The 22,800-nt window shown below is 42.3% G+C and overlaps 1 protein-coding gene and 1 non-coding gene across 2 annotated transcripts in view; both read left to right on the top strand.

The window, feature by feature from the left end:
• Window positions 1-22,800, top strand: part of agap1 (ArfGAP with GTPase domain, ankyrin repeat and PH domain 1) — a 128,987-nt gene that overhangs the window by 88,544 nt on the left and 17,643 nt on the right. The window contains 3 exon segments of the mRNA XM_030752466.1: window positions 13,047-13,201; window positions 13,833-13,923; window positions 14,866-15,088. Coding sequence (XP_030608326.1) covers window positions 13,047-13,201; window positions 13,833-13,923; window positions 14,866-15,088 — 469 coding nt within the window.
• On the top strand, window positions 963-1,035 carry trnaa-agc (transfer RNA alanine (anticodon AGC)). The gene has a single exon. It is a non-coding gene; the product is annotated as a tRNA-Ala (tRNA).

Raw genomic sequence — 22,800 nt, 5'->3', positions numbered from 1 at the left:
TGAACAGATGTGGCGGTGGCAGCAGATGTGTAATGTTCGTCCCTCCATCAGCGAGGCATCAAGCAGCTGACAGGACAAGTGGCTGTCTGAGTGACGGATCGACGCCGCATCTGCCTTCATCTCTGCTCATTTCCATCAGTTTATTTTCCTTTTTATTTCCTCACTTCCACCCTCAGTGCTTCCTTTCCTTTTCCGTCTCCCCTCCTTGTGCTTGTCCTCATTTCCATCTTCTCCTTTAATGTCTTTCCTTGTTGTTTTGTCTAATCTGTTTCTCTGTTTTCCTTCTCCTTTAACCCGCCTCCTCCTTTTTTCCTCTGCGAGCATTTTATTATCACTTCCTCTGACCGCCACTCGTTACCAGACGCTTCCCGACTCCCTCAACTCGCCCCCCCATTAGTCAGCCAGAGAGGCTTAAGTGAAATATTATAAATAATCCAGCGTATTGAAATCTTTTATCAGCTGTGTCACTTTCATTATTCAATAAGCGATTAGTAACAGTCTTCCCAATTTAGCCATTAAGCACTGAGCGTGCTCGGCCGGCCGCCGGCTCACCGCCTGTCACGCTGGGCGGGTGGGTGAAGTATCTTCATGTCAGATCGAGGCCTGGCGTAATTCATGAGGGGGAACCGCCCTCTGCGGCCGAGCTCCCCCAGGTAGGGCCACACCAACACACACTCCAACACACACTCTGAGCTTGTCAGCTGCACTGGCAGAAGCTCCTGGTTTCTACCCACCAGTTTTTTTCAGATGGAGCTTTTTGTGACTTTTGGCCAGACTAATGTCTGTGACCTTTTAATGACTCACTGACCTGTAGCACCACCTTCAGGCTAAAAAGTCAGGCCAAGTCTAGGGCTCACCTTCAGGTAGTTTGTTTCTGTTATCTCGGGTTAAGGATAAATTCCTTGTTTCAGTTTTCTGTTTTGACTTGGTTGTGTTAGTTTTATAGGTGTGTTGACTGTAGTGCCTCCATAGTGTAGTGGTTTACACATTTGCCTAGCAAGCAAAAGATCCCTGGTTAGATTCCGGGAGGAGACACAAATTCTCTGGAAATGGATCCAGGATATCGGATATCGACTTGTTTTGGTTTCATGGTTCCTTTGACTTGTGTTTGTTTTTCGCTGTACTTGTAGTTGTAGTACTTCTCGGTGCATTGACTGTGCTTCATGTGGACGTTTTGGTTTGTTTTGGTTTCAACTGTTTATATTCCTAAAATTTTAGCTCAGACGTCTCTGGAATCCAGATTGACTTGTGGTTGTCTTCGAACGAGTCCACTTCATCAAGTCTTTTCTAGTTCGTTGGTTTAAATTCAGACTTGTTTCAGTCTTGTGTTTTAACCCGTCCTCTCTGTCTTGTGGTTGTCTCTGGTTGTTTTTTGCACAGTTTTCTAGAGATTCTTTCTGATCCTCGTCAGTTTCCTGTGAATGATTTGACTTTTAGATGTTCCAGTTTTGCAGTTCTTTGAACTCGCCAAGTTCCTGGGGTCTCTCCTGCTGTTCTAACATTTATCTTTTTTATGGTCGTTGTGGCTGCTTTGAGTCAGTTTCATGTTAGACCTAACTCAGGCTCTGAGAGCGTTAGCTCAGACGCGTAGCCTGTGTGGATCTCATGGGTCGTCTCTGTCTCACAAGTGAATAAAATGTCTCACGGTCCCCTTTGTGCACTTTTTGTGCTTCGTTGTTGTTTTCACACTGTTGCAGGTCCTTTCTTGTCCTGTAGCTTTGCTCTCGTTGCTGTTGGAACACTTGTCAGGAACTCTTAGTTGAACATTTGTTGTCTTCTTCCAATAAATATCCTGATTTCTGCCTGTTAGTATTTTCATGGCAGCTCTTCAGTTGCCGGTTCTTAGTTCTCCATCAAGGGAAACATCATCAGACCACACAGATTTTTGATTCACTAAAGAGGACCTCTCCACGCTGGTTGGACAAGCAGACTCTTTGAAGAACTCCTCATAATGAGAGCATCTCAGGCTGCAGTCCACACACACCTGCACCAGGTAAACCCTGCTGATCACAGACTGGTCATCAGGCTGCCGTTTGGGCTTTGAAAGGTGACCTGAATCTCCTTCGTTCAGCTTCAGAAGTTTGAAGCTGAATCTTTGTCCACATTCCTGAAGTTTATGCTGAGAAACTCCAGCTTTGATTTCTCACCCGGAAAACTCCCCACAGCTGACGTTTAAAGTGTGTGTGCGCCTCTCAGATCACGTTCGTGTGTGATGGTGTCTCAGCTGAAGAGCTTCACTTTGGTCAGGTGGTCAGTGCACCTGCAGCATGTCGCTCTCTGACTGCTTCATTGTTGCCGTGGATTCCTTTAAAGTCGCAGTTAATCAGGAAGGTGTGCTCCGCCCGCCGCCGCAGGTCAATTAGGGTCAGAGGGGGTCAAGAAGGAGGGAAACAAAGAGGGCCTCTGTGGAGGAGAGTCCAGGTGGTCCCGCAGTTACCTGTCAGTCACTTTGTTTTAGTCTCACTCCCTCTGACATGCTTCAGTTTACAAACCTGCTTCAGCTTTGTTAGCTTCAGCCACGTTTATGGGGAACATGAAGGCTGCCAATATTATAAAATGATCCAGACACATTTAACTTCATTTAATTTTATTTCATTGCACAGTAGCTGAAATATCATTTTAATTGTAGTCCCTGACCAGAGAACAGTGTTGCTAATAAAATAAAATAAATAACATGGAAAATGTTTTAGATTCCAGTTTCATTGTTTGAGGTTTTATGTTTTGCTGAAATCAAAAGAAAAGGAAAGACAAATCCACACAGAGCGAAAGCAAGAACAAAAGTCACATATTTTCTTTTAATCATTCCTGTCATTTCATTTCCATTTTTAAAGAGAGAGAAAAAAAACGAGATGACAAACAGACACAAACATCTTTTTCTTTAATAGTTTCTGATGAAACAGTTTGACTTTTCTTAAAGACAGTCAAGAGTTTAAAGATGCTTTAAAGAGTTAAATGGCACCAAAATACAAAAACTACTGTTTGATTTAACTTTAGAATAAAAACCATTCAGGATTCGTGCTTCCCTTCACCACACGACCCCTGATTATTTCTCCAGGATAAAACATGAACACACAGTTCAAATGAACGTGAGCACGGACGCAGTTCGACGGTCAGATTATAAATTAGGCTAAAACCAAAATAAAGGAAACAGTCCTTCAAGGCTCAGCGAGTTACAGAAATACTCCAGCTTCAAGTTTTTGTGATTTCTGCTTTGCTCCAGTTTTAATGAAATGAGGAAAGAAAAGCAGCGAGCTCCACAGCAGCTCTGTCTGCCGGTTCCTCCACAGATCCCTGATTCCTGAGGAGATGACCCACAACTGGTCACCACTTTAACCCATAAGTGGACTTTCAAGGCTGAGTTAGGCTGAGAGGAAGAAGACTTCACTTCTCCCTGCTTTACCACACAGCTCATAATAGAAGCAGTTAAAGGCTGTCCCTGTAGCCTGACTGCTGGCACACAGATGTGAAGGAAGTGACTCCTGATATCTTTAAACTGCAGCGTAATTGAACACTCGTCATATTGTTGTCTTAAATCATGAGCCATGTTAGTCAGTTTCTGCATGTCGTCTCGATTTTCAGCTCGTTGTGTATCTGAGACATGAATCCGATCTCTGCAGCCTGAGCGGGCGGCAGCTTCAGCCTCTTTGCTTCGCGCTCTCGGGGCTTCAACCTGTGACCTTTTTAACGTGACCGTGATTCATTCCCGCCGTCACTCGCCTCACCTCCCGTGGCAGATCGAGGAAAACAAGCGGACTAACATTTAAAGTGTCAGCCGCGGCTGTATTTCATCCTCTGAAAATGTTGGTTTGGTGGCAAATGCTCGCAGTAGCCCCGGGGGAGTGAATATTACAGAGAGTTTACAGAGGTCAGAGGTCACAGAGCTCAAACCTGAGGAAGAATCAGAGCTGCAGAGGAGCTGAAAAATTGTGTTAAACTTCAGTGCTTTTGTCGTCCCACCATTCATTGGCTCTTAATTTGATTTAACACTAAATAATCAAATTATGCCAGTTTCATAGTGAACTGTATGGAGGACCGTGGTCTTTATATTCTGCTGAAGTATTGCTGCAAATCAGTGGTCGGTTTTTTATGAAATAAGAGATTTTTGTGAAAATGATCCATTGCAATTACCAAAGTTCAAGGTGGGCTTTACTTTATTCTGTCCAGTCAGAAGCCCAAAAATCAACCTACAAGGATATAAAACTGACACTAAATTGATCAAGTGCTTAATCTGCTCAGCCTCGCTGTTTTTACTAATTATTTCCATTATTTTCCACTTGCCATCAGTGAAGTCTCTCACTGACATTTCACAATAATTCCACCATGTTTTCTTTCTTTCCTGTTTGGCTTTTAATGTGAAAATCTGCAGGAAGTGTTGAGTCGTAGCTCAGCAGCTGTTTGTTTTATGTGATACAGGTTCTTGTTATTTCATTTTCAGTGGGTTTAAAGTGTCAGGTATGATGTCATGGAGAATATTTTTACTTGCTTTCCTTTTTTATAAGAAATGTAAAAACTCGTTGATTCACATCTTTTGATTTCATCCCAGTTTTTGTTGTTGTTGCTGTTTTTGGTGGAAGAACATTAAAACAATTTGTTCTGTTGATCTTTAACTGACTTAAATCCCCTCATTGTGCTTATTGGCTCCTCCCACTTCCTCACCAAGCCACGCCCCTTTCCTGAGCTTCCTCTACAGTGCCGTTTCTGACACCTGTCTCTCTCTCTCTCTTCCCCTCTTCCGTCTTGTACTCGTCTCATTCCTCATATTTGACCTCACCTTTCCTCTGTCCTTCCTTTGTTCCTCCATTGTTCCCTATTTATTCCCTCCTTCATTCCATTTACTTTCTTTGTTACTTCTCTTTTCTCTTTTATTCCTGCGTCATTCTTTTATGTTCTTCCTTGTTCCCCTTTGTTCCTTCTTTGTTCTTCCTTTGGTTCCCCTTCCTTCCCATTTTACTGTTCACCATTGTTCCTATTTTATTGGTTCCTTGTTCCCCCATGTTCCTATTCCTGATTTGTAACCCCTTGTTTTCACCTTTATTTGGCCTCTTTACCCCATGATTCCTATTCTGTTCTTTTTTTATTCCCCCTTTGCTCCTATTTTGCTCTTGATTTGTTCCCTTTTCCCATTTGGTTCATTCTTCAATTGTTCTCTTTTTGGCCTTATTTTGTTCATTTTCCTATTCTGTTCCTTCTTCATTCCCTTTCATTCCTATTATTGAACCCTTTTTCATTATTATTTGTTTGTTCTTCCTTCATACCCACTATATTCCTGTTCCCTTCCTCCTTCGTACCCACTTTATTCCTGTTTCCTTCCTCCTTCGTACCCACTTTATTCCTGTTTCCTTCCTCCTTGCTTCCCTCTCTTCTCTCTCTTCCTGCCATCGGGGGATGCAGCCAAACGTAAAGCTTGGAAACTAAATCGTGTCAGTAGCCTTCGCAGCATTTACACCAACAGTCTGCAGAACTCAGAAGGTAAAAAAAAAACCTGCTGTGGTGGGACGGACTGACCCCCCCACCTGACCCCACCCTGACCCTCCCACCTCTGCAGGATTGGAGTCCCCTGTGCTGGAGATTTGTGCATTACCCAGGAATGAATGAGTTGGTGATTTGCAGAAAAAGACAATGAAACTGGGTTTGAGTCTTTTACAGATATGCAGCATTGTGAGACTTGGCCTGAAGGCTCATTCCTGAAAAAATCAACAATCTAGAGGTAAAATAAGTTGGAAAACATCACTTTTAAGTAGTAATATTAAGTGACACCTTTTATACCAAGTTTAGTGTCTGTATACAGAGTTTAGCATTTACAATGGTCCATCATTCATGACAAAGACTAAAGGTGAGCTGCCAGCCGAGCTGCAGACTGGTGAAATAGATCCATCACTTCTCTGTAGCTGAAGGTTGGTGGTCCTCTTAGAGCTGGACCTTCTGTGTGAGATGGTTTAGACTCTCACATGGACTTTAGTAGTGATTTTGCAGCCTCAAGTGCACCAAAGCTTTACATGTGCACCCAGGTGTCATGGTTTAGATATTAGCAGGTATCTTTGTTTTAGGTGCGTTAGTTTTATTGCACGAGTAAAGTAAAGACTATAAAGAAAAACTATGTATTTGCTACACAAGAATAGAAGTGGACTGATATTAAATGCTGTTTGCAAAAACAAGAGCCGGAAGTCATCTGAAGGAGTAAAAACTGATAGTTAAGGAGGTTTTGGAGGAAAATCTCTATCTAAGGATTTTAATTTTCAAGTTTCCCCCAAAACTGAAAACCACAAATATTCATCTTTAAGGAATTTTTACAGTCGGTTTCTGGATGTTTGCTGCTGAGTGCACACTAACAGTCATAGTTTACCTTCTTGTCCACTTTTTATCCAAGTACCTGATGTTGTAATAGGCGGGTTTTAATTCCTCTAGCGCATCTAGCTGTGTTAATCAAATCTGAGATTGAGGTAAGATCATCCGTGGGGATAAAATTATATTTGTTTAACGGTCTAAAGCACGCAGAGATTTCAGAGGTTTCACTTCGGACCTGTGATAAAGTTTAGAGTCTTTTGACTGCAAATCACCCTAATCACTCAGTTCTTTCTCAGTGTGTCCGTTTGTGTTTGGTCCAGTGGCGAAAACATGTTTTTCCCCTACTTGTATTCCTCTGCCCCGCCCACCTCACCTGTGAGGACACGGCCGACCAAACACACCCACCCTGGAAGCATGAGCTGTACAGGTGATGGTACGCCATGTGACGTGCGTTTTGTGTGATGGTGTTTTCGAAGATGAAGAAGATCTTCTGCTGTGATTTCCCTTTCACGAAGTATCTCCTGTGGTTTGGTTTCTGTTCAAGAACAAAAAAAAAAATTCAGACCACATACTTCTTTTTCTGAGCGACTTCTGAACAATCGGCTGCAATATTTTCCAGGTTATTAATGTTGTAAAAGGCTGCGAATAATATGGGGAGTAATGACCTGTGTCGCAAACCAATACTGTGTGCGGTGACATTTAAGGCTTTTAATTTGTGTTTCCCGAGGCCCCCTTTTGTCTCCCTCACGCCTCCCCTCTCATTGCACCTCCCGTCCTCCGCTCTCAAACACACACACACCTCCTGCTGAGCCGCCTCGACACCTCACACCCCGGATGGATGATAGGCTTGTATGCATGTCCTACCACCCCCCACCCCACGCACCCCCACCCTCTCCTGCCGCCATCCCTCCCCGCATCTTGTAAATTCTGTATATTTGGTTTGTTCTCTTTCTGCCGTTAAAGGTTGCCGGTGTCAGAGTTCACAAATTGCCTCGGCGCCACCTCTCTCTGCGCGAATGTCACCCACAGTAGCCGAGAGCGGTGACAGTAATTACCAATACAGCGTGGCGTTGTCGCCGTCTGCGTGTTCGTGTGTGTTTCTACTCTCGTGCATACATTTAGTGGCATGCAGCAAGAAATCAAGGGGGCTTCTGAAGATATCCCAGAGGATCACAGAAAAGTTACCTTTAAAGCAAAAATTGTATCCATTTTTACAGCTTAAGGTTTTATTTTGCTTCCATTTCCAATCTGAATGATAAAAAAAGAAGCTAAAGTGCAGTTTGTTAAATAACTTTCCTTAATTCTAGAGCAATGACCTGCTTTGGTCTTTACTGTCATAAAGTGTGCATGCTTGTTGATGTTCCCCTTAGAGGTTCTGGATTTGAAGTAACTTCAGCAGCTAAATGGTCCTTAAAGTGGCCAGAAAAATAAGAATTTACCCATCTGATGTGGTTAGAAGCTCTAGAACGAGCTTGCAGGTTTACAACTTTCAGCAGTTTGTTGCATGAACGTGCTACAAAGAGCAGTCACATCTGAATTAAAGTCAAGGAAAATAAATTATTAAAAAAAATCTGTATTCATGGATCAATTACACAACAGCAGCATCATATCCTAGAGCCATGATGGTTTCCGCCTTGTAAATAGGAATCCAGAGTTTCGTCTTTTTTAGCTCCATTTTTGGTCTCCTCCACCACCTGAGGGAGGTATCTGGCTCTTTAGCTGCTGCATGCTGCTTATTCTCTGAGAGCTCTGGACATTTTATTTTTTGTATTATTTTTTGTGAGCATTTTTCAACTTCTTTTACGTCATTTTACATCTTGTTTTTCCCTATTTAATGGATATTTTGTTTATCTTTGTCCATCCTTCCACCCATCTTCTTCTGGTTATCCAATTTAGGGTCATGGGTGGATTTTATATTTGTGTATCATTTTTGGACATTTTATTTGCTCATCTTTTTTGAGAAAGTATATTTTTATTGTAGTAATATCACTAAATGTTTAGGCAATTTTTATATATTTTACATGAATTATGGTAATTGTCTTGGACATTCTTTTTTGGGGGGAATTTTAATAATTTTTGTATTCACATCGTTTTGGATATTTTATTAGTTGGTTTTACACTTCTTAAGGAAAATTTATTCATATGATTTTGTTCATTTTATTCCTATTTCTAGGCAATTTTTGTTATTGTTTTAATAAATTTTGTTTTATTTTTTTTCTTTGTGGAAATTTTACTCTAAAATAATACTTGGACTAATACTGATATGTTATTTATATTTTACTTGTATTTTTCAAAGTTCTTTATGAATTTAAATTTGTCTTATTTGCTTTTTTGTTTCAAAGAAAATGGGCATTTTCCACATTGTATATTATCCTCATCTGCTCGGCTCATTTGTAGATTGAAGCAGCAAGTTTTCAACATTAATTATGCTTCATTAATGTTAAAGGTGATTCATTTTACTCCTTGCAATTACATTTTACTTCTGGCTCCTCATCCAGCTACAGATTATCACCTGGAGTAAAGCAGCTAAAAGCTCCATTTTTCATATTGAACATACTTTTATTTCTAAGAAGTCACTTTCTCAGCTCCTTCATCATGAAATGGCTGCTGAATGTATTTTGTCTCTGTTTTTGGTCTTCACCTCCTGCTGAGCTCTGGCATCCAGCTTCTTTTACCTGTTTGCTGCTCAGATCAGGAACAAGATGTGTGCCACAAACCTATGCTTTAAAAGAGGCTGAAAAGCTCCAAAGCTCGTGGTTCCAGGTGGGGGTTTCATAGTAAAAGTGGGTGGTGGGAGTGGTTCTTATCCCCCTGATTTTACTCATTAGCTGGCGTAACGCGCTGGGTCAGCATGCAGCATTTAAATCCAGAAACAGTGTTTAATTTACGCTGAGGAGAGGCAGAGCCTTTCTGGATTGTTGGTTTCCATAATTGTCAAGCAGCCTCCACCCCTCCCCTTCCCCCTGAAAACAGAGAATCATGGGAATTTAATTATGATGGGATTCTGGCTCTTGACCCTGCAGGGCTCAGGCGGCGCTTGATGGGTGAGCCGTCATTTAGAACGAAGAGGCACCCGGTGTTCACCCAGGAGCTCCGAATTCGCTCACTCTCTGCATCATGTACAGTTTGTCCTTCATCAGAAACACTTTCATACGCAGAGCTTCAACTTCTTTTGCTCTAAAGATCATTTGATGGTGGGAGCACCCACTCTGAAGTCACAGAGAGGCACCATACATCATAAAATCTGGCCAATGGGCAGCAGCAGGTGCTGCTAAAATGAAACCAACACCTACTGACACTTTTTAATAAAATAAAATTAATAATTGAAGCTCCAAGTTGTGAATCAGGATCAAGCAGTTTGTGTTTAATTCACTTTAGCTTTTAGGTGATTTAGCTTCAATATTTCTGGGACTTTTTATTTGTTTCTCCAGATAATTTGGGGCATTTAATGGCATTTTCACTCACTTCATGTACAGTATATTAGTGTTTTTGATTTTTTTTTTTATTATTGACATTTATTCCATCTTTTCAAGACGTGTAAGCAATATTTACTGGACATTTAAATAAACTTTTTGGAGGATTTTTTATTCATTACATTTTTTCTAAGGAAATATAAAAAAGTAAAAGCATTAATTTTTAAATTTTTTTCCTTTTCTTTGCATTTTTTGCTGATTTTATAAATTCTGATAGTTTTTTTGTATAATTTTTGTTTTTTATGTCATTTTTACACATTTATTTTATTTTGTTCATTTATTTGATATAAAAAAAACAATTGCTATCTTCTTCTGGTTTCTTTCATATTTTATTAGTATTTTTTTTAACACTTCAACATTTTTGGACCTAATTCAAACATTTGTGGGGGAATGTTTCTTTCTTCGAGCTGGTTTTTGAACATTTTATTATCCTCAGCTCATTTCCAGTTTGGGGCTGCAGGTTTTAATTAGGCTTCATTAATGTTAATGTTGATTAATTCAGTCGTTCCCACTAAAATCTTATTTCTGGCTTCTTGCCCAAAAACATCACCTGGAAAAAAAGCAGCTCGAAGCTCCACTTTGGCAAAAATCAGATTTCAGAGGTCATTTTCTCTCAGCTTGTTTCCATTTTTTAAAATATTTTACATCACAGTTTTGGTTATTAAAGGTGAGTTTTGACTTCTGTCTCTCTTGTTTCATTGATTTCATGAGAAAGGCTCAATCTCGTCATCATATTTTTCAGAAACAATCGCTGCACTCAGCTGCTGGTTTACAGCACAGATCGGGTTTAACCTTGAGCCATTAACCGTCCCTTGTAAACAGTAGTTTTAATTAACATCAACTCATCAGACTCGGCCCATCAGCCGCCTGCAGCAGCGCAGAGATGAAAACATTCTCAGTTATCTCCAGCAAGAGAAACTTTGGAGAGCAAAGGTGTTTTCAATCTCTTCATCCTGGAAATGCAGGGGTTTCTCAGCCCGCCGTTGGCCTCGGGGCTCTTCCTTCCATCCTTACCTTCCGTCCTTCCTCTCCTCGGACAAGGCCATTGATTATCCAGAGCAAAGCCGGAGGGGAACTTCGGCTCTGCTGCTCTGAGACGATCCCAATTAGCCAAATGACTGGAGTTGAGGAGGAGCAAATGGTCGTTCCCTGGCGGGCCGGCAGTGACCGCTCTCCGACTGATTAAACCTCTCATCTTCTCCTGCCGCTCGTCACGAACGGCTGCTTCCAGAAACCCTCGCCCAAAGTGTCGTGAGTAATTATCGAGCTCACCACTGAGAGCGAACTGCACAGGTTTGGATGAAGGAAAACATTTCCGGGTCACACTAACAGAAACTGAGGAATCCTGGGAAGTATCAGGGATGCTGGAGGCCATCCTTTGATTAACTGATTACCCCATGTCCCCCTCTCCTCTCCTCATTGGGGTTAATTGTAAACAGAAGCTGCTTTTAGTCTGATCTGCTGTGGTGATGATACTCAGCCCCCCCCTTTCTGTGGTCACTAACGGTTTCCAAATGTGGTCGAGATGTAGACAAACGTGCGAACATCTGTGATGAGATGTGGAAGCAGTTGTACAGAAACACACAGGTTTTTCAACTCAGTGAGAAAGTTTCCTGAGAAATCCAAATTTCAACTCATAGGTCCACTTACTCACTTTTTTAACGTTTTCTTCTTACCTCTTAACTTTTAGAAGAGTTTGTTCATGTTTGCCCAAAACTGCAAATGAAAACATAAAGCATGAGCTCTGAAGAAGACACTAAGATGGCAGCTGTTTTACAGTCTAGTCTGCATCTCCTATTTAGTCGATAGTCAATATGCAAACATTGAAACTTTAATGTAATTACACTGTAATGTAGTTGTGAGCACATATGAGTTTCAGGATCAATTTTAACTGCAGTGATAAAACACATTAATAAAGACTTAAAAACTATGTGATAGTGTTTTTATGAACAATTAGTGGTGTCAGTGAAATGTGTTGATGGTTTCATTGTTTAATGCCGATCAGTGAAAACTTGGATTTGTAACTTTTCCCTATTTTCTGTCTTCATACGATGAATCCTTTCAGGTTTTACACTGTTGCTCATAGAAATAAGAAATCCGATGACGTCTTCTTGACTTTCTCACAGAATTTTTTCTTTTTTTTTTTTTTTAGATTACATAAATTGAATGGTGAACTAATTGGCAGATAAATGGATAAATTTTGTACTTGTGTGTTTGTGAATTTCTTGTATCAGTTAGTTTGTGAAAGGATCAGCTATAGAGGTCTGTTGGGTTCAGCTCATATTTTATTCACATTGTTTCTGGTATTTTACGTGGCATTTTGGGTGAATTTTTTGTCATAATCTTTTCCTTTTATTTCTTCTATAATTTTTTTTTTCACATAGTTTTGCAGATTATGTTCAAGTTTTTTTTTAATTTCTCCTATGAAATTTTTTTTCATCCCCTTTTTTGTGGAAAAAATATATATATATATTTTGGCATGTAAATTTTAAATTTAAATTTCATTATATCTCAGGCATTTTATTAATTTTGATATTTGATCATTTTTTTCTTTATAATACTTTGTAAATCTTTAGTAAATCGCATCAAAACTGTCTCAGTATGGAGACTTTTGTTGGTCTCCACAAATTAAATGTGTTATTGAGTGAACTGTGCCTTTAATGTATGACTCTGCAGACATGCTGTCAGATCTCACTGGTGCTTCTCTAAAAAGGGTCCAGGACCCAGAATCTGCTCTTCAGTTGTATCCAACCACACACACATGCTCACACACACTCACTCTAATTGACTCCTGATTGTCCCATTAACCTCTGAGGGGGTTCTGGGTAACAGATCCATATGTCTCTCCCCTCCAGCCGGCCTTGATTGTAATGACTGACCTCTCCCACTGACATGTCTGCAGAGGAGAGGGCAGGATGGTCCAGGGACCCTTAATTTGGGTGACATCCTGGCTGCAGGGGGCGGGGTCACATAGGTCAGGCGAACAGGTGTCCCGTCAAACGTACGTGAAAGACTTCTTTAAAAAGCATCAAGTCAGTCATTACAGACTGCAGCTGAGGATCTGAACTTTGTTCGAAGCCACAAAAGTAATTTTTTAAAATTCTGTTTTATTGATTGTAGGCGTAGCTTCATGATTGTTTTCTCTGCCTTCACCTCAAAGCGTGATGAGATGATGTTTGATGGTGAAGCTCTTAAACCAAATGGCCGGGCTGAAATCCACTCTAATCAGTCAGGACATGTTTTCATTGAGTTTCTGTCCTGAATCTCTGCTCTCTCTCTCTCTGACAGAGCAAGAGGAGAACTTTGAGTTCACCATCGTATCGCTGACGGGGCAGACGTGGCACTTTGAAGCCACTTCCTATGAGGAGCGAGACGCCTGGGTTCAGGTCATCGAGAGCCAGATCCTGGCCAGCCTGCAGTCCTGCGAGAGCAGCAAGAACAAGGTGAGCTGAGCCATTCCTGTCCGCTCGAGCCTTTTTGTCATTTTCACATATGTCCACATCAGGTACAACAAACGTGAAATCGCCCTTAAATGTACACACGCACGCTGTACTCCCTCCTCTGCACGCACACTCACGCGTTCACTCACATAATTAGAAAATAGCAATTACTGTAGCTTACATCGAGCCTCACGGTTGCCATTTTCCACCTGCAGCAGGCGGCTCCGTCTCATTCGAGGCCTGATGTGTTTACGCCTCAGGCTCTCAGCCTTTTTATTGCCCTCCTACCCAAAAAAACGCCGTTCCCCCCCTCCCTCCCCCAATTCCATTTGTGTGCCATGTTGTTCCTTCACTCCCCGACATTGGTGGGCTTAACCCGAAACAGCAGCGACTCGCATCTGCTCAAGGTTTTAAACATTTTTAGCCTATTTGAGAGGCAGCACAGTCAAAACCACAAGAGTGTGATCAGAGTTTGAATTCTGGTTTTTCCTGGAAACTGTAAAGTGACCGAATACTCCAGCATAAGCTCAAGTATTTCAAGGCCATTAAAAAGAGACAGAACTCTTTTATAGAATCCAACAATTGCAAATAAATGAAATAAAGAAATAAAATGAGTATTTCTTCTTTGTTTCAGTCTCGTCTGCCGAGCCAGACGGAGGCGATGGCTCTGCAGTCGATCCGAAGTATTCGAGGGAACGGTCGCTGTGCCGACTGTGACGCACCGAGTGAGTACAAACAAAACCTTCACTAACAGATCCATTACCCTTCAGTCACATTTGTCTTCATGTAAACAAACTGAATAAACCATTATACTGGTCGTGGAAGATGATTCTTTTGGGCATACACAGAAAAAGACAAACAGCAATGTAGCATCTGAGAGTGAGTATGAACCAAGTTAAATTAGTCATAATGCTATGATTATGTAATGCCATCTAAGAATGGATCCAGTTATTTCATTGAGTCCCGTAATCCCAGTTCAATGCCTACAACATCCTCCTTCCTTCAGGTTATTGTGTGCGATCTTCAGCATCTCCAGCCAACTTGGAGATGCAGTCTCTCCCAGCGAGTGGCCCAACATTGGACTCTGAAAACAGAACACACTCGATGGGCATCCTAACCGTGTGCCCAAATCACCTCAGTTGGTTCCTCTAATTTAGATTTAACTTTTGTGCAAGATGGACTAAGCAAAAACGTGGAACAACCATATCGATTAGAAAAACAAACACACCAACACAGTGTTGGACTGTAGTGGTGGGTTATACTGTATATGGGGATGGAAAAATGCTGTGTTTTAATAATATGTCACTTCAGACTGGTTTTTGTATTGTTTTAAGCATTGGTGATGTGGGATTTGTTGACACCAGCTGTATATGTTTATCTATATATCAGTGGTGTGTGGAAGAGACAAGTTAAAATAAAACAAAAATACTCCTTTAGTCGCTTAAACTGTAGAAATAAAATGATGAAGCTCATTTTCAGATATTTAAACAGGATCTCTTGAGCTTCCTCTGTAGACAGAGTTTAAATTTACCCAGAACTCCTACTTTTTAGTAACTCTACAGAAAAAAGTATCTTTGTTAGATATAACATCTCAAGCAAGTTGTATTTTGTCCAAAAGGAGGAAAATGTCTTTCTGTAACCTATTTTCCACAACCTGTCTCATTCAGACCCGGACTGGGCGAGTCTGAACCTCGGGGCCCTGATCTGCATCGAGTGCTCAGGCATCCACAGGAACCTGGGCACTCACCTGTCCAGGGTTCGCTCTCTGGACCTTGACGAGTGGCCTCTGGAGCTCATCAAGGTGATGTCAGCTATCGGCAATGAGCTGGCTAACAGCGTGTGGGAGGCCAATGCTCAGGGACGCCTCAAACCTGGACCAGATGCCAGCAGGTAGGAAACATGGGAACCATCTAGGAGGAAGAGTTCAGCTCTTCTGGAGGTTAGAATTGAAAATTTGGGGGGAGGTGGGTGTGAACAAAGTAGTGTAGAAATGTTGTAATGTTGATGGACTTTTACATGATTCTGAGATCCTGAGGATGAGTTTGGTTGTTTTTGGTGCAGCTGCAGATAAGCAGCACTCTTGACAGGATTACAGGGAATAATATCTCACAATCCTCCATTTTCAGTAGGTCAGTAGGGCAGCAGTAGGTCAAGGTGCATTTTTAATTCAAATCAATAGTGAATCGGTGAGGACCCAGACGTGAGCCTTGCGGGACGCCATTAGTAAAATTTTTCTTCCAGAGAAACTTTCCTTCTTTGTTGCGTTACATTTGATTTTTAATTGTATTTTAAAAGATAGGTGTCGGTGCAGTAGTGCTCACTGCAGGCAGTGGGCAGTGTTTCAGTGTGTGGCTCAGAAGGGTTCACACTGAGTGTGTTGGATATTGACAGAAATGCCACACAGTAAAATCCTGCCTCTGTGTGTGTTGTCTTGTAGACTACAGGGAATAGTAACAAATCGGTGAACTTCAGCATGACGTTGGTGTTGATCAGCGTGTACCTGCATGTTTGTGTGTATTTTTGTGTGCGTATATGTGTGTGTGCTGTGTAATTATCGGATGCTGCTGCTCTGGGAAGCCAGCAGCCATCATAACAAATTAGAGCTGACTGCCATCCGCATGAAGATCGACTTCCCCGTCCTCCCCCCTCCACTCGCCCCCCTGACGCTCATTAGTCAACAGAAGCACTTTATAATTACTCCCCTCCAACACACACTGACACACACTCACTTATACATGCACAAACATTTTTACCCTCTATGCACCAAGACAAAACAAATATATGCAAACAAACAGGCAAATAAACATTACAAGTGGTGTTTAGTGAGTCCAGCCATCAGATATATCTTTTTGCTGTGCTTTTTTGAGCTTTAGAGCTTGTGTCATTTATTACATGTCCTCTTAAAAAGCGTTAAATATGTCAGACTTAATGCAGGCTGTTTATGTTGGAGAATATATATCTTTAAATTCCTGATCCCGGAGCCATCAGGGCAGTCTTTTTTCCAAGTCGGCATCCTCTTAAATTAAATGTGCATGAGCAGAAATTACAATGCGATCATAGTAGCAGTTCTGTATTTTAGAGTTTAGTCATTTATATACCATGAAGTAATCAGTGCAAGAATAACTGAATGTACTAGGCTGACGTGAGCAGGTCTGACCATCAGGTTTTTAGTTTTTTCATGTTTAACAAACCTAATTCTGTATTTAAAAAAAGGTTAAACATTTTTTTTCTGCATCTAATGAATCTCCCTGCTGTTATCAATGTGCCATCATCATAAAAAACAACATGGTGTGTGATCTTAAAATGAAGGAAAACACTCTCATGAGAAAAACCCTGTATTTTAGACTCCTGCCCTTTAGAGTCCAGGTGAACTATACAAGAACACTACATGAAATCTCTGTATGTCTGCAAAGGCCTCCCACACAATCAGGAGATGATCAGCCAAACTGAGAACACAGGTGCCTCTTTGGCCCCAGAGGGTTCTTATCTATATCAGATGTAATGGCCATCATGTTATCGTCGACCAGCAGACAAAGATTTTTAGCACTTATGCACCTATAACACTTTATAAAAGCATTGTATCATTTTCATTTCATGAGTAACATCTAATTTGTACCTACAAAAGTTGAATTTTGCATGATATATTATGATGCCATCATGTTGCCTGGCAACCACCTTTTTTTTGTTGTTGTTTTAAGTGTTTTTACACCTACGACACCTTATGAGAGCATTGTGCTGTTTTCATTTCATGACAGTAACATGTCATTTATACTGACACAAGTTGATTTAGACATGATATATTCTCGTCATCGTTTTGCCTAGAAACCATCTAACAGTGAACAGTGCTGTAGCCTGGGCATGTTCTAGTGTAACTAATGTATTAGAATAACATAAATAAGTCTTATCATCTAATTTCAGCTCTCTCCATATTTTTAATGGGCCCTGCTTTTGTAGCAACATGTCAAATTGTTCTGTTCATAGTTGGAGCCGTTGTGCAATTAAGGCCTGAGTCACAGAGGGCTAGAGACTGGTCAGTGACTCTCTGGCAACCATTGCTGGCTGTTGCTAGGTGAAATTGGTCACACAGAGGTATACAGTGCTGCTTCTCCTTGTGATTGCTGTGGTTGCTAGCAGATTGTCATGGTTGGCCCATAGTTTGGTTGGAAGATGTTGACTTTCTCTGTCTCTGTTTCCAGTTTGCGTTTGCACTGCCCTTTTGGTCAGCAACTGCTCACCACCAGGTCAGGGAATGCACATTTTTCCCTAGTGACCAGTAGTTGCCAGGAGGTCACTGACTGGATTCTCGGTCTGTGTGAAGGAGGCCTAAGATCCCTGATGTTGTTGCATATTGTCCTAAAAATGTAGAAGAAGATGCTAGTAAAGAAAGTTGGAGCATCTGTTTGGACTGTATAAATTCCCTAAGTCCAAAAGTTCAGACAGAAGAGAAACTTGAAGGATTTTATGTTTGATTATGTTTGTTGTTAACACGTTTTTTTTTATTTTTGCTAAATGAAAAAGGAGGAATAAATGTTAGTGCAAGTCCAAGGCTTTTACAGCCTGGTAGTAAGACTTTTATTTCTGAGTGATGTGCATGAGAAAAAAGATTTTTATTTTATACATTATAAAAACACCTGTAAATGTAGTCAAAATAATTTTTAAATAAATACATGAAAGACAAATTAAAAGCAGTAAGCAATAAAGTGATGTGAGAGCTCTTAAAAATATGTATACAATAAATCAAAATCCAGGCTAAAGTTGGGCATGAAAACACAAGGAGATGCCTGTACAGTCAAATCTATTTGAGTTCAGCTTTACGACTGTATGCGCTGAGCTGAATACACAGCACACAAAAACACACACACTCACTCACACTGAGCGATCTTTGAGTATCGACGTGCCATTAGCCCTCCTCCATCAGGGCACTAATGCTTTTATTGTTGCTCATGTTCCTATTTATTTATGAATCTGAAGCATGTTTCCCCCTGAAGAGATTAGAGGAGGAGGTCAATATTATCTCAATTAACCCGCGACGCTCCACTGCAGCTCCATCTCTCTCCTCCCCTCTCTCCCCCTTTGCTGTCCTGTCGATAGTATTTATCAGTCCATTCCTTAAGTGGCTCGCTGTTTGTCGTTTCCCCTCCATAAATCCTGGCTTTCTTTCTATCTTTACCCCTCCTTCTCTGATTCTTCCATCGTTTCTCCACCTCTAACTGCTATTTTTTACACCACGACTTCTCCACTTTCTGTGGCTGTTCTTTCTTTTTAAGAGATTACACAAAAGCTGTTTCAGCCTTCTCACTGTTGGAGCTGGAAATGTGTTATAGTCACTCAAAAATTACTCATAATTTAAATATTAACCCTCTGGGAAACATTCACATGTGTTTGTTTCCTGTGGTCTTGTACTACTAGTCTGAAGAAAATACACAAACACATGCAAATACATTATTTTCCTAAACTATAAGTCATAACAGGACATAGTTGGAAGTGCTAAAATGCCTTTCTCCCTCGTCATAGTCGCATCTTTCCGTGCATGAGTCTCACGCACATACCCTGAGACACAGGGAGAGGAAGGCGTGGAGGTTTTATGACAGCTTTATGGAGTGCCAGTGATGGTCTATGAAATGATATGTAGGAGCTGTGTCACTGAGGTTGCATTCACTCAACGCCTTCTGCTCCTCTGAAATTACAAACCAACGTGTGAGACGTCAGCGAGCACCAAAACATACCGGGGTTAAATGCATGTGCCCGCTGGTTAATACAAAGCAGCACAGTCACATTAAAAACACTAAATATGTGTGGAGTGAGGGAAAAAATCATATGCATCCATTAGATTTTCTTGAAATAAAACGTTTGTAAATAAAAAGATTAGAGATATCAAAGAAGTGGTGTTAGCAGTTAAGGTTTGAGCCATATCCAGGTTAAGAACATGTAGGTGCGTATCATCTGCATAGAAAAATAATAGAAATCTATGATTATCTTCATGTGTCAGAGGGCGGTCTTGATTAGAGCCCCTTAACATCACATTTTAGTTCTCTGGGGGCCCATTTAGTTTAATTTTTCAACTTGCAAACATCAAAAAAGGATGAAGCTCCAGCAACACTTGTAGTATGAATAACAACTTTATTGCGTGACCTATCCGTTCCGGCCTGTAGCCTTCCTCAGGGTCAAACTTGCCTTCTACTATCGGGACAGAATAGCTCGACAAAGGAAGAAGACTTATTGGTTTTTATTCTTGCTCACTGATAGTGACGCTAATCTGCAGATTGATCAGTTGCACAATTCCTCACATTCACCCACCAAGGGGTCCTGATCGAGTGTCTGTGTGTCGAGGTGGGAGTGATGCATTGAATTAAAGCAGACCCAGAATCGAGCCTCGCAGGATGCCATTACTAAAATTCAATCTTTCATATTTTAAGAAAATTGATAACTTAATATGAAGTCAGACACTGTTCATATTTTCATACAGCGAAGTAGATTAATAAAATGTTGTAGTCAAATTGTTTGACTTTAGAAAATAGCAGAAATTTGGCCAAATTTGAGCATTATACTAAAAAGCAAATTGACCTCAAATCAGCCTCAAGATGATGATCTGTGGAGCCTTACTCTGTTAACATTTTTACTATTTTTGGTGTGAAAATGCATTTAATTGGATAAATAGTAGTTTGACTTCCTCTTGCATTGTCCATTAAATTACTGTAAATATGTGGAAACATAATCCTAACCATAAATTGTTCCTCATTCAAAAGGACTGAAAAGAGCTGTGACTCAAACCTCTATAAAAGAAGAGGAATCGGTTGAGGAATGAGACAAGGCCGGCAGAGGCTTTGTCCAGGCGGCAGGAGGGATGGGAGGGAGAGGCGTAGAAGGGGAGGTTGGGAGGAGAGGCTGATAGATGGAAAAATGCCCTCCCCTCGTGGTCTCTCAAGTGAGTAATAGAGGCCGAAATTTCATTTTGCAAGTGGCTGATTTAATGATCCAAAGGGTAATTAATGGCCTGATTATCTTAATGTTAAATATGGCCAGCAGCAATTACGCTGACCTCCTGTCTGTCAAGGTCTGGCCCCCCACTCTTGCCTCCCAATTAGGTCCTGTTTGGAGGTTTGGCAGGGGGGTGGAGAGAAGGAGGAAGAGTGAGAATTAGAGGAAAGGAAAGGGATGAACAGAAGGAAGAGAGGAAGCATGCAGAATGGCGATGCAAGAGGAATGCATGACACAAGGCGAGGAAGAGATGGGTAGAAAACAAAGCAAAGAGGAGGCAGAAATTTGGAGGCAAAGATGTGGAGAAAAAAGAAGTGATGCTGGAAGGAGGGTGGATGGATGAGAAGAGGAGGCGCATTAGTTTGACCGTCAGTATTAAACTCCTCCATTTTTTCTCCCCTCCCCTCCTCTGTCAACTCCCCTGGTGGACCGGAGGGAGGAATTATGTTCGAAGAGCTCGCGCCTCACCTCCGCGGCGTCGCCCCCCATCCAATGAGATATGTGACAGGGCCGAGCCCCGCCATCTCCAGCTGTTGTCATCATCTCTTTATCTTCCCCAGTTCGTCCTCCTCCCCGCGCGTCTGCCCACAGCGACGGCCGGTCCAGGTCTCATTAACATCAGTGAGTCTCGGTGAGGATGAGGAGCGAGTCCTGTCACTGATAATCGTTTTAGGGCTGGAGCTCATCGCGGCGAATGCAAGGTCTTGCCACGCCTGTTCAGCACTGCAATACTTCACAGTGAGGGGAGATACTTGTTGACGTGTGTTGCTTGCAGTGGTGAAAAGGGGGACGGGGCAGGGTGAGTACAGTGTGGATGAACACCAACCATGCCAGCTCTGCTGCGCCAGAGGGATCCTGTTAGAAGTATTTATTTTCTCCCTGCTACAAACCACAAAAAGACTCAGCCGTCCTCTAAACGTTCCCATTAACCTCTGGCTGCCCCGCGGTCAGCCGTCATCACCTCAGCTGGCGTGGTCACCCGGTGCCGCGGCCCAGCTGAGGCCACCGCTGAAGGGGCTGCTAAGTTTGGGCTTGCTGCCCATCCCGGAGCACCCACAGGGCCTCGCGCGCTCCGCCGACACTGCTGCTGCAGCACCCCGAGTCCTCAGTTCTCGGCGCCGCGGCTCATTGTTTTAATTATGTGTCGAGTGGCGCATCAACACCAGCACCTAAGGCCTGCTCGAGCTCAGCGTGTTAGCGGGCCTGAGCGGACAGCAAGTGACAGCGCTGCTAATCCGAGCTCCTGGCCACTGGACTGGGGAGGTGGTTGGCGGCAACGTGCCTCCATCCCCTCAGATCCCCCTCCCTCCCCCTCCACCGTTCCTTCTCTCACGCCAACTGCTGACCTTTGGCAGTCTGTCGCAGAGGGTCAGCATCTTCAGCTGTTTGTGTACACACACTCATCACAGCCTGTGTTCATAGTTTCACTGAGATTCTCTGCTGGGATGGAGATAATAAACCAAACACTGCCCAGTCCTTCCAGTCAGGCACCTGCAGCTGTACTGCCAGCAGTATATGTGCCTCTGAATCATGAATCATCATCATATCAAGGATTCAAACAGGTTTGATAGATTATTATTATCATTTTACTGCTTGTTAGCAGCTAAAAAAAAACAGTTTACTTCCTCAACAATGGTTGTTGTTCTGAAGTGTTCCCTGTCACAGTGAAATCTGCTGAAAGCCGTCAGTAGAAATCTTGTGGTGGTGATGTTCTCAGCAGGAGCCTTCATGTTAGTTTTCACTGTGAACAACAGGAGGAGGCAGAGGTATGCAGGTGCTGGGGCGCCACACCTTAATTAGACAGCAGAAAAATGAGCAGCAATGAGGTCGGCTAAAGGATGAACTCGCAGGGCCATGCATCGCAGCGCCGCCACACACTTAACATCGGGCCCCGCATGACGAATGCGCGGCCAGTAATAATTCAGCAGCAGGTCTGTCGGCGCTGGGAGCCAGGAGAGGGGAAAGAATAAGGGCCCTTTATGGGAACAGATTAGTCTTGTTCCCCCCTAAGAAAAGGCCAGCGCTAACAGATTTAAAATTAGACCGGGGGCTTTTAATCTGGACCGGGGTGCAGGTGCGGCGGGCGCACCGACACGGCAGCGGGATTGGGCTCAGGGGACCAGATGGGGTGACCAGGAGGAAGGGGGCAGCCACATCACAACATAATTGCCCCCCAGGGTCAGAGCCAGTGGTGGCGGGAGGAGGAGGAGGAGGGGGCAGCCCTGCTTCATACCCCATAAAACCCAAACTGATATCCTCCACACAGACACACACACACACACAAACACACACACCTCCCGCCTCCTGGCTGTGTGATCATAACACAGATTGGACTGGTGTGATCTGAGAAGGACACGTGCAGATCAGATGGTGATACAGGACGATTTGAAGTTATTAATTACAGCCAGTCACTGATGGAGGTCTTTAGCCTCCCTCGGGTCTCAGAGGTGTTCATGGCCGCCTCATTTTGATTCATATCAGCAGTTCATGCATAAAAACACAAAGATTATCAAATTTGTCTGTGATTCAACAGCTCTTTTTAAGGAATGAGGGGAGTTTGAAATTTTTACATTAGATTTTGTCAATTTACTTTATGTTAGGCTCATTTTGCTACAAAAACTGCT

This window comes from Archocentrus centrarchus, chromosome 2 (genome assembly GCF_007364275.1).
Source record: "Archocentrus centrarchus isolate MPI-CPG fArcCen1 chromosome 2, fArcCen1, whole genome shotgun sequence".
NCBI lineage: Eukaryota > Metazoa > Chordata > Actinopteri > Cichliformes > Cichlidae > Archocentrus > Archocentrus centrarchus.
The sequence above is the reverse complement of the archived record's forward strand: the minus strand, read 5'-3'. Positions and strand labels throughout refer to the sequence as shown.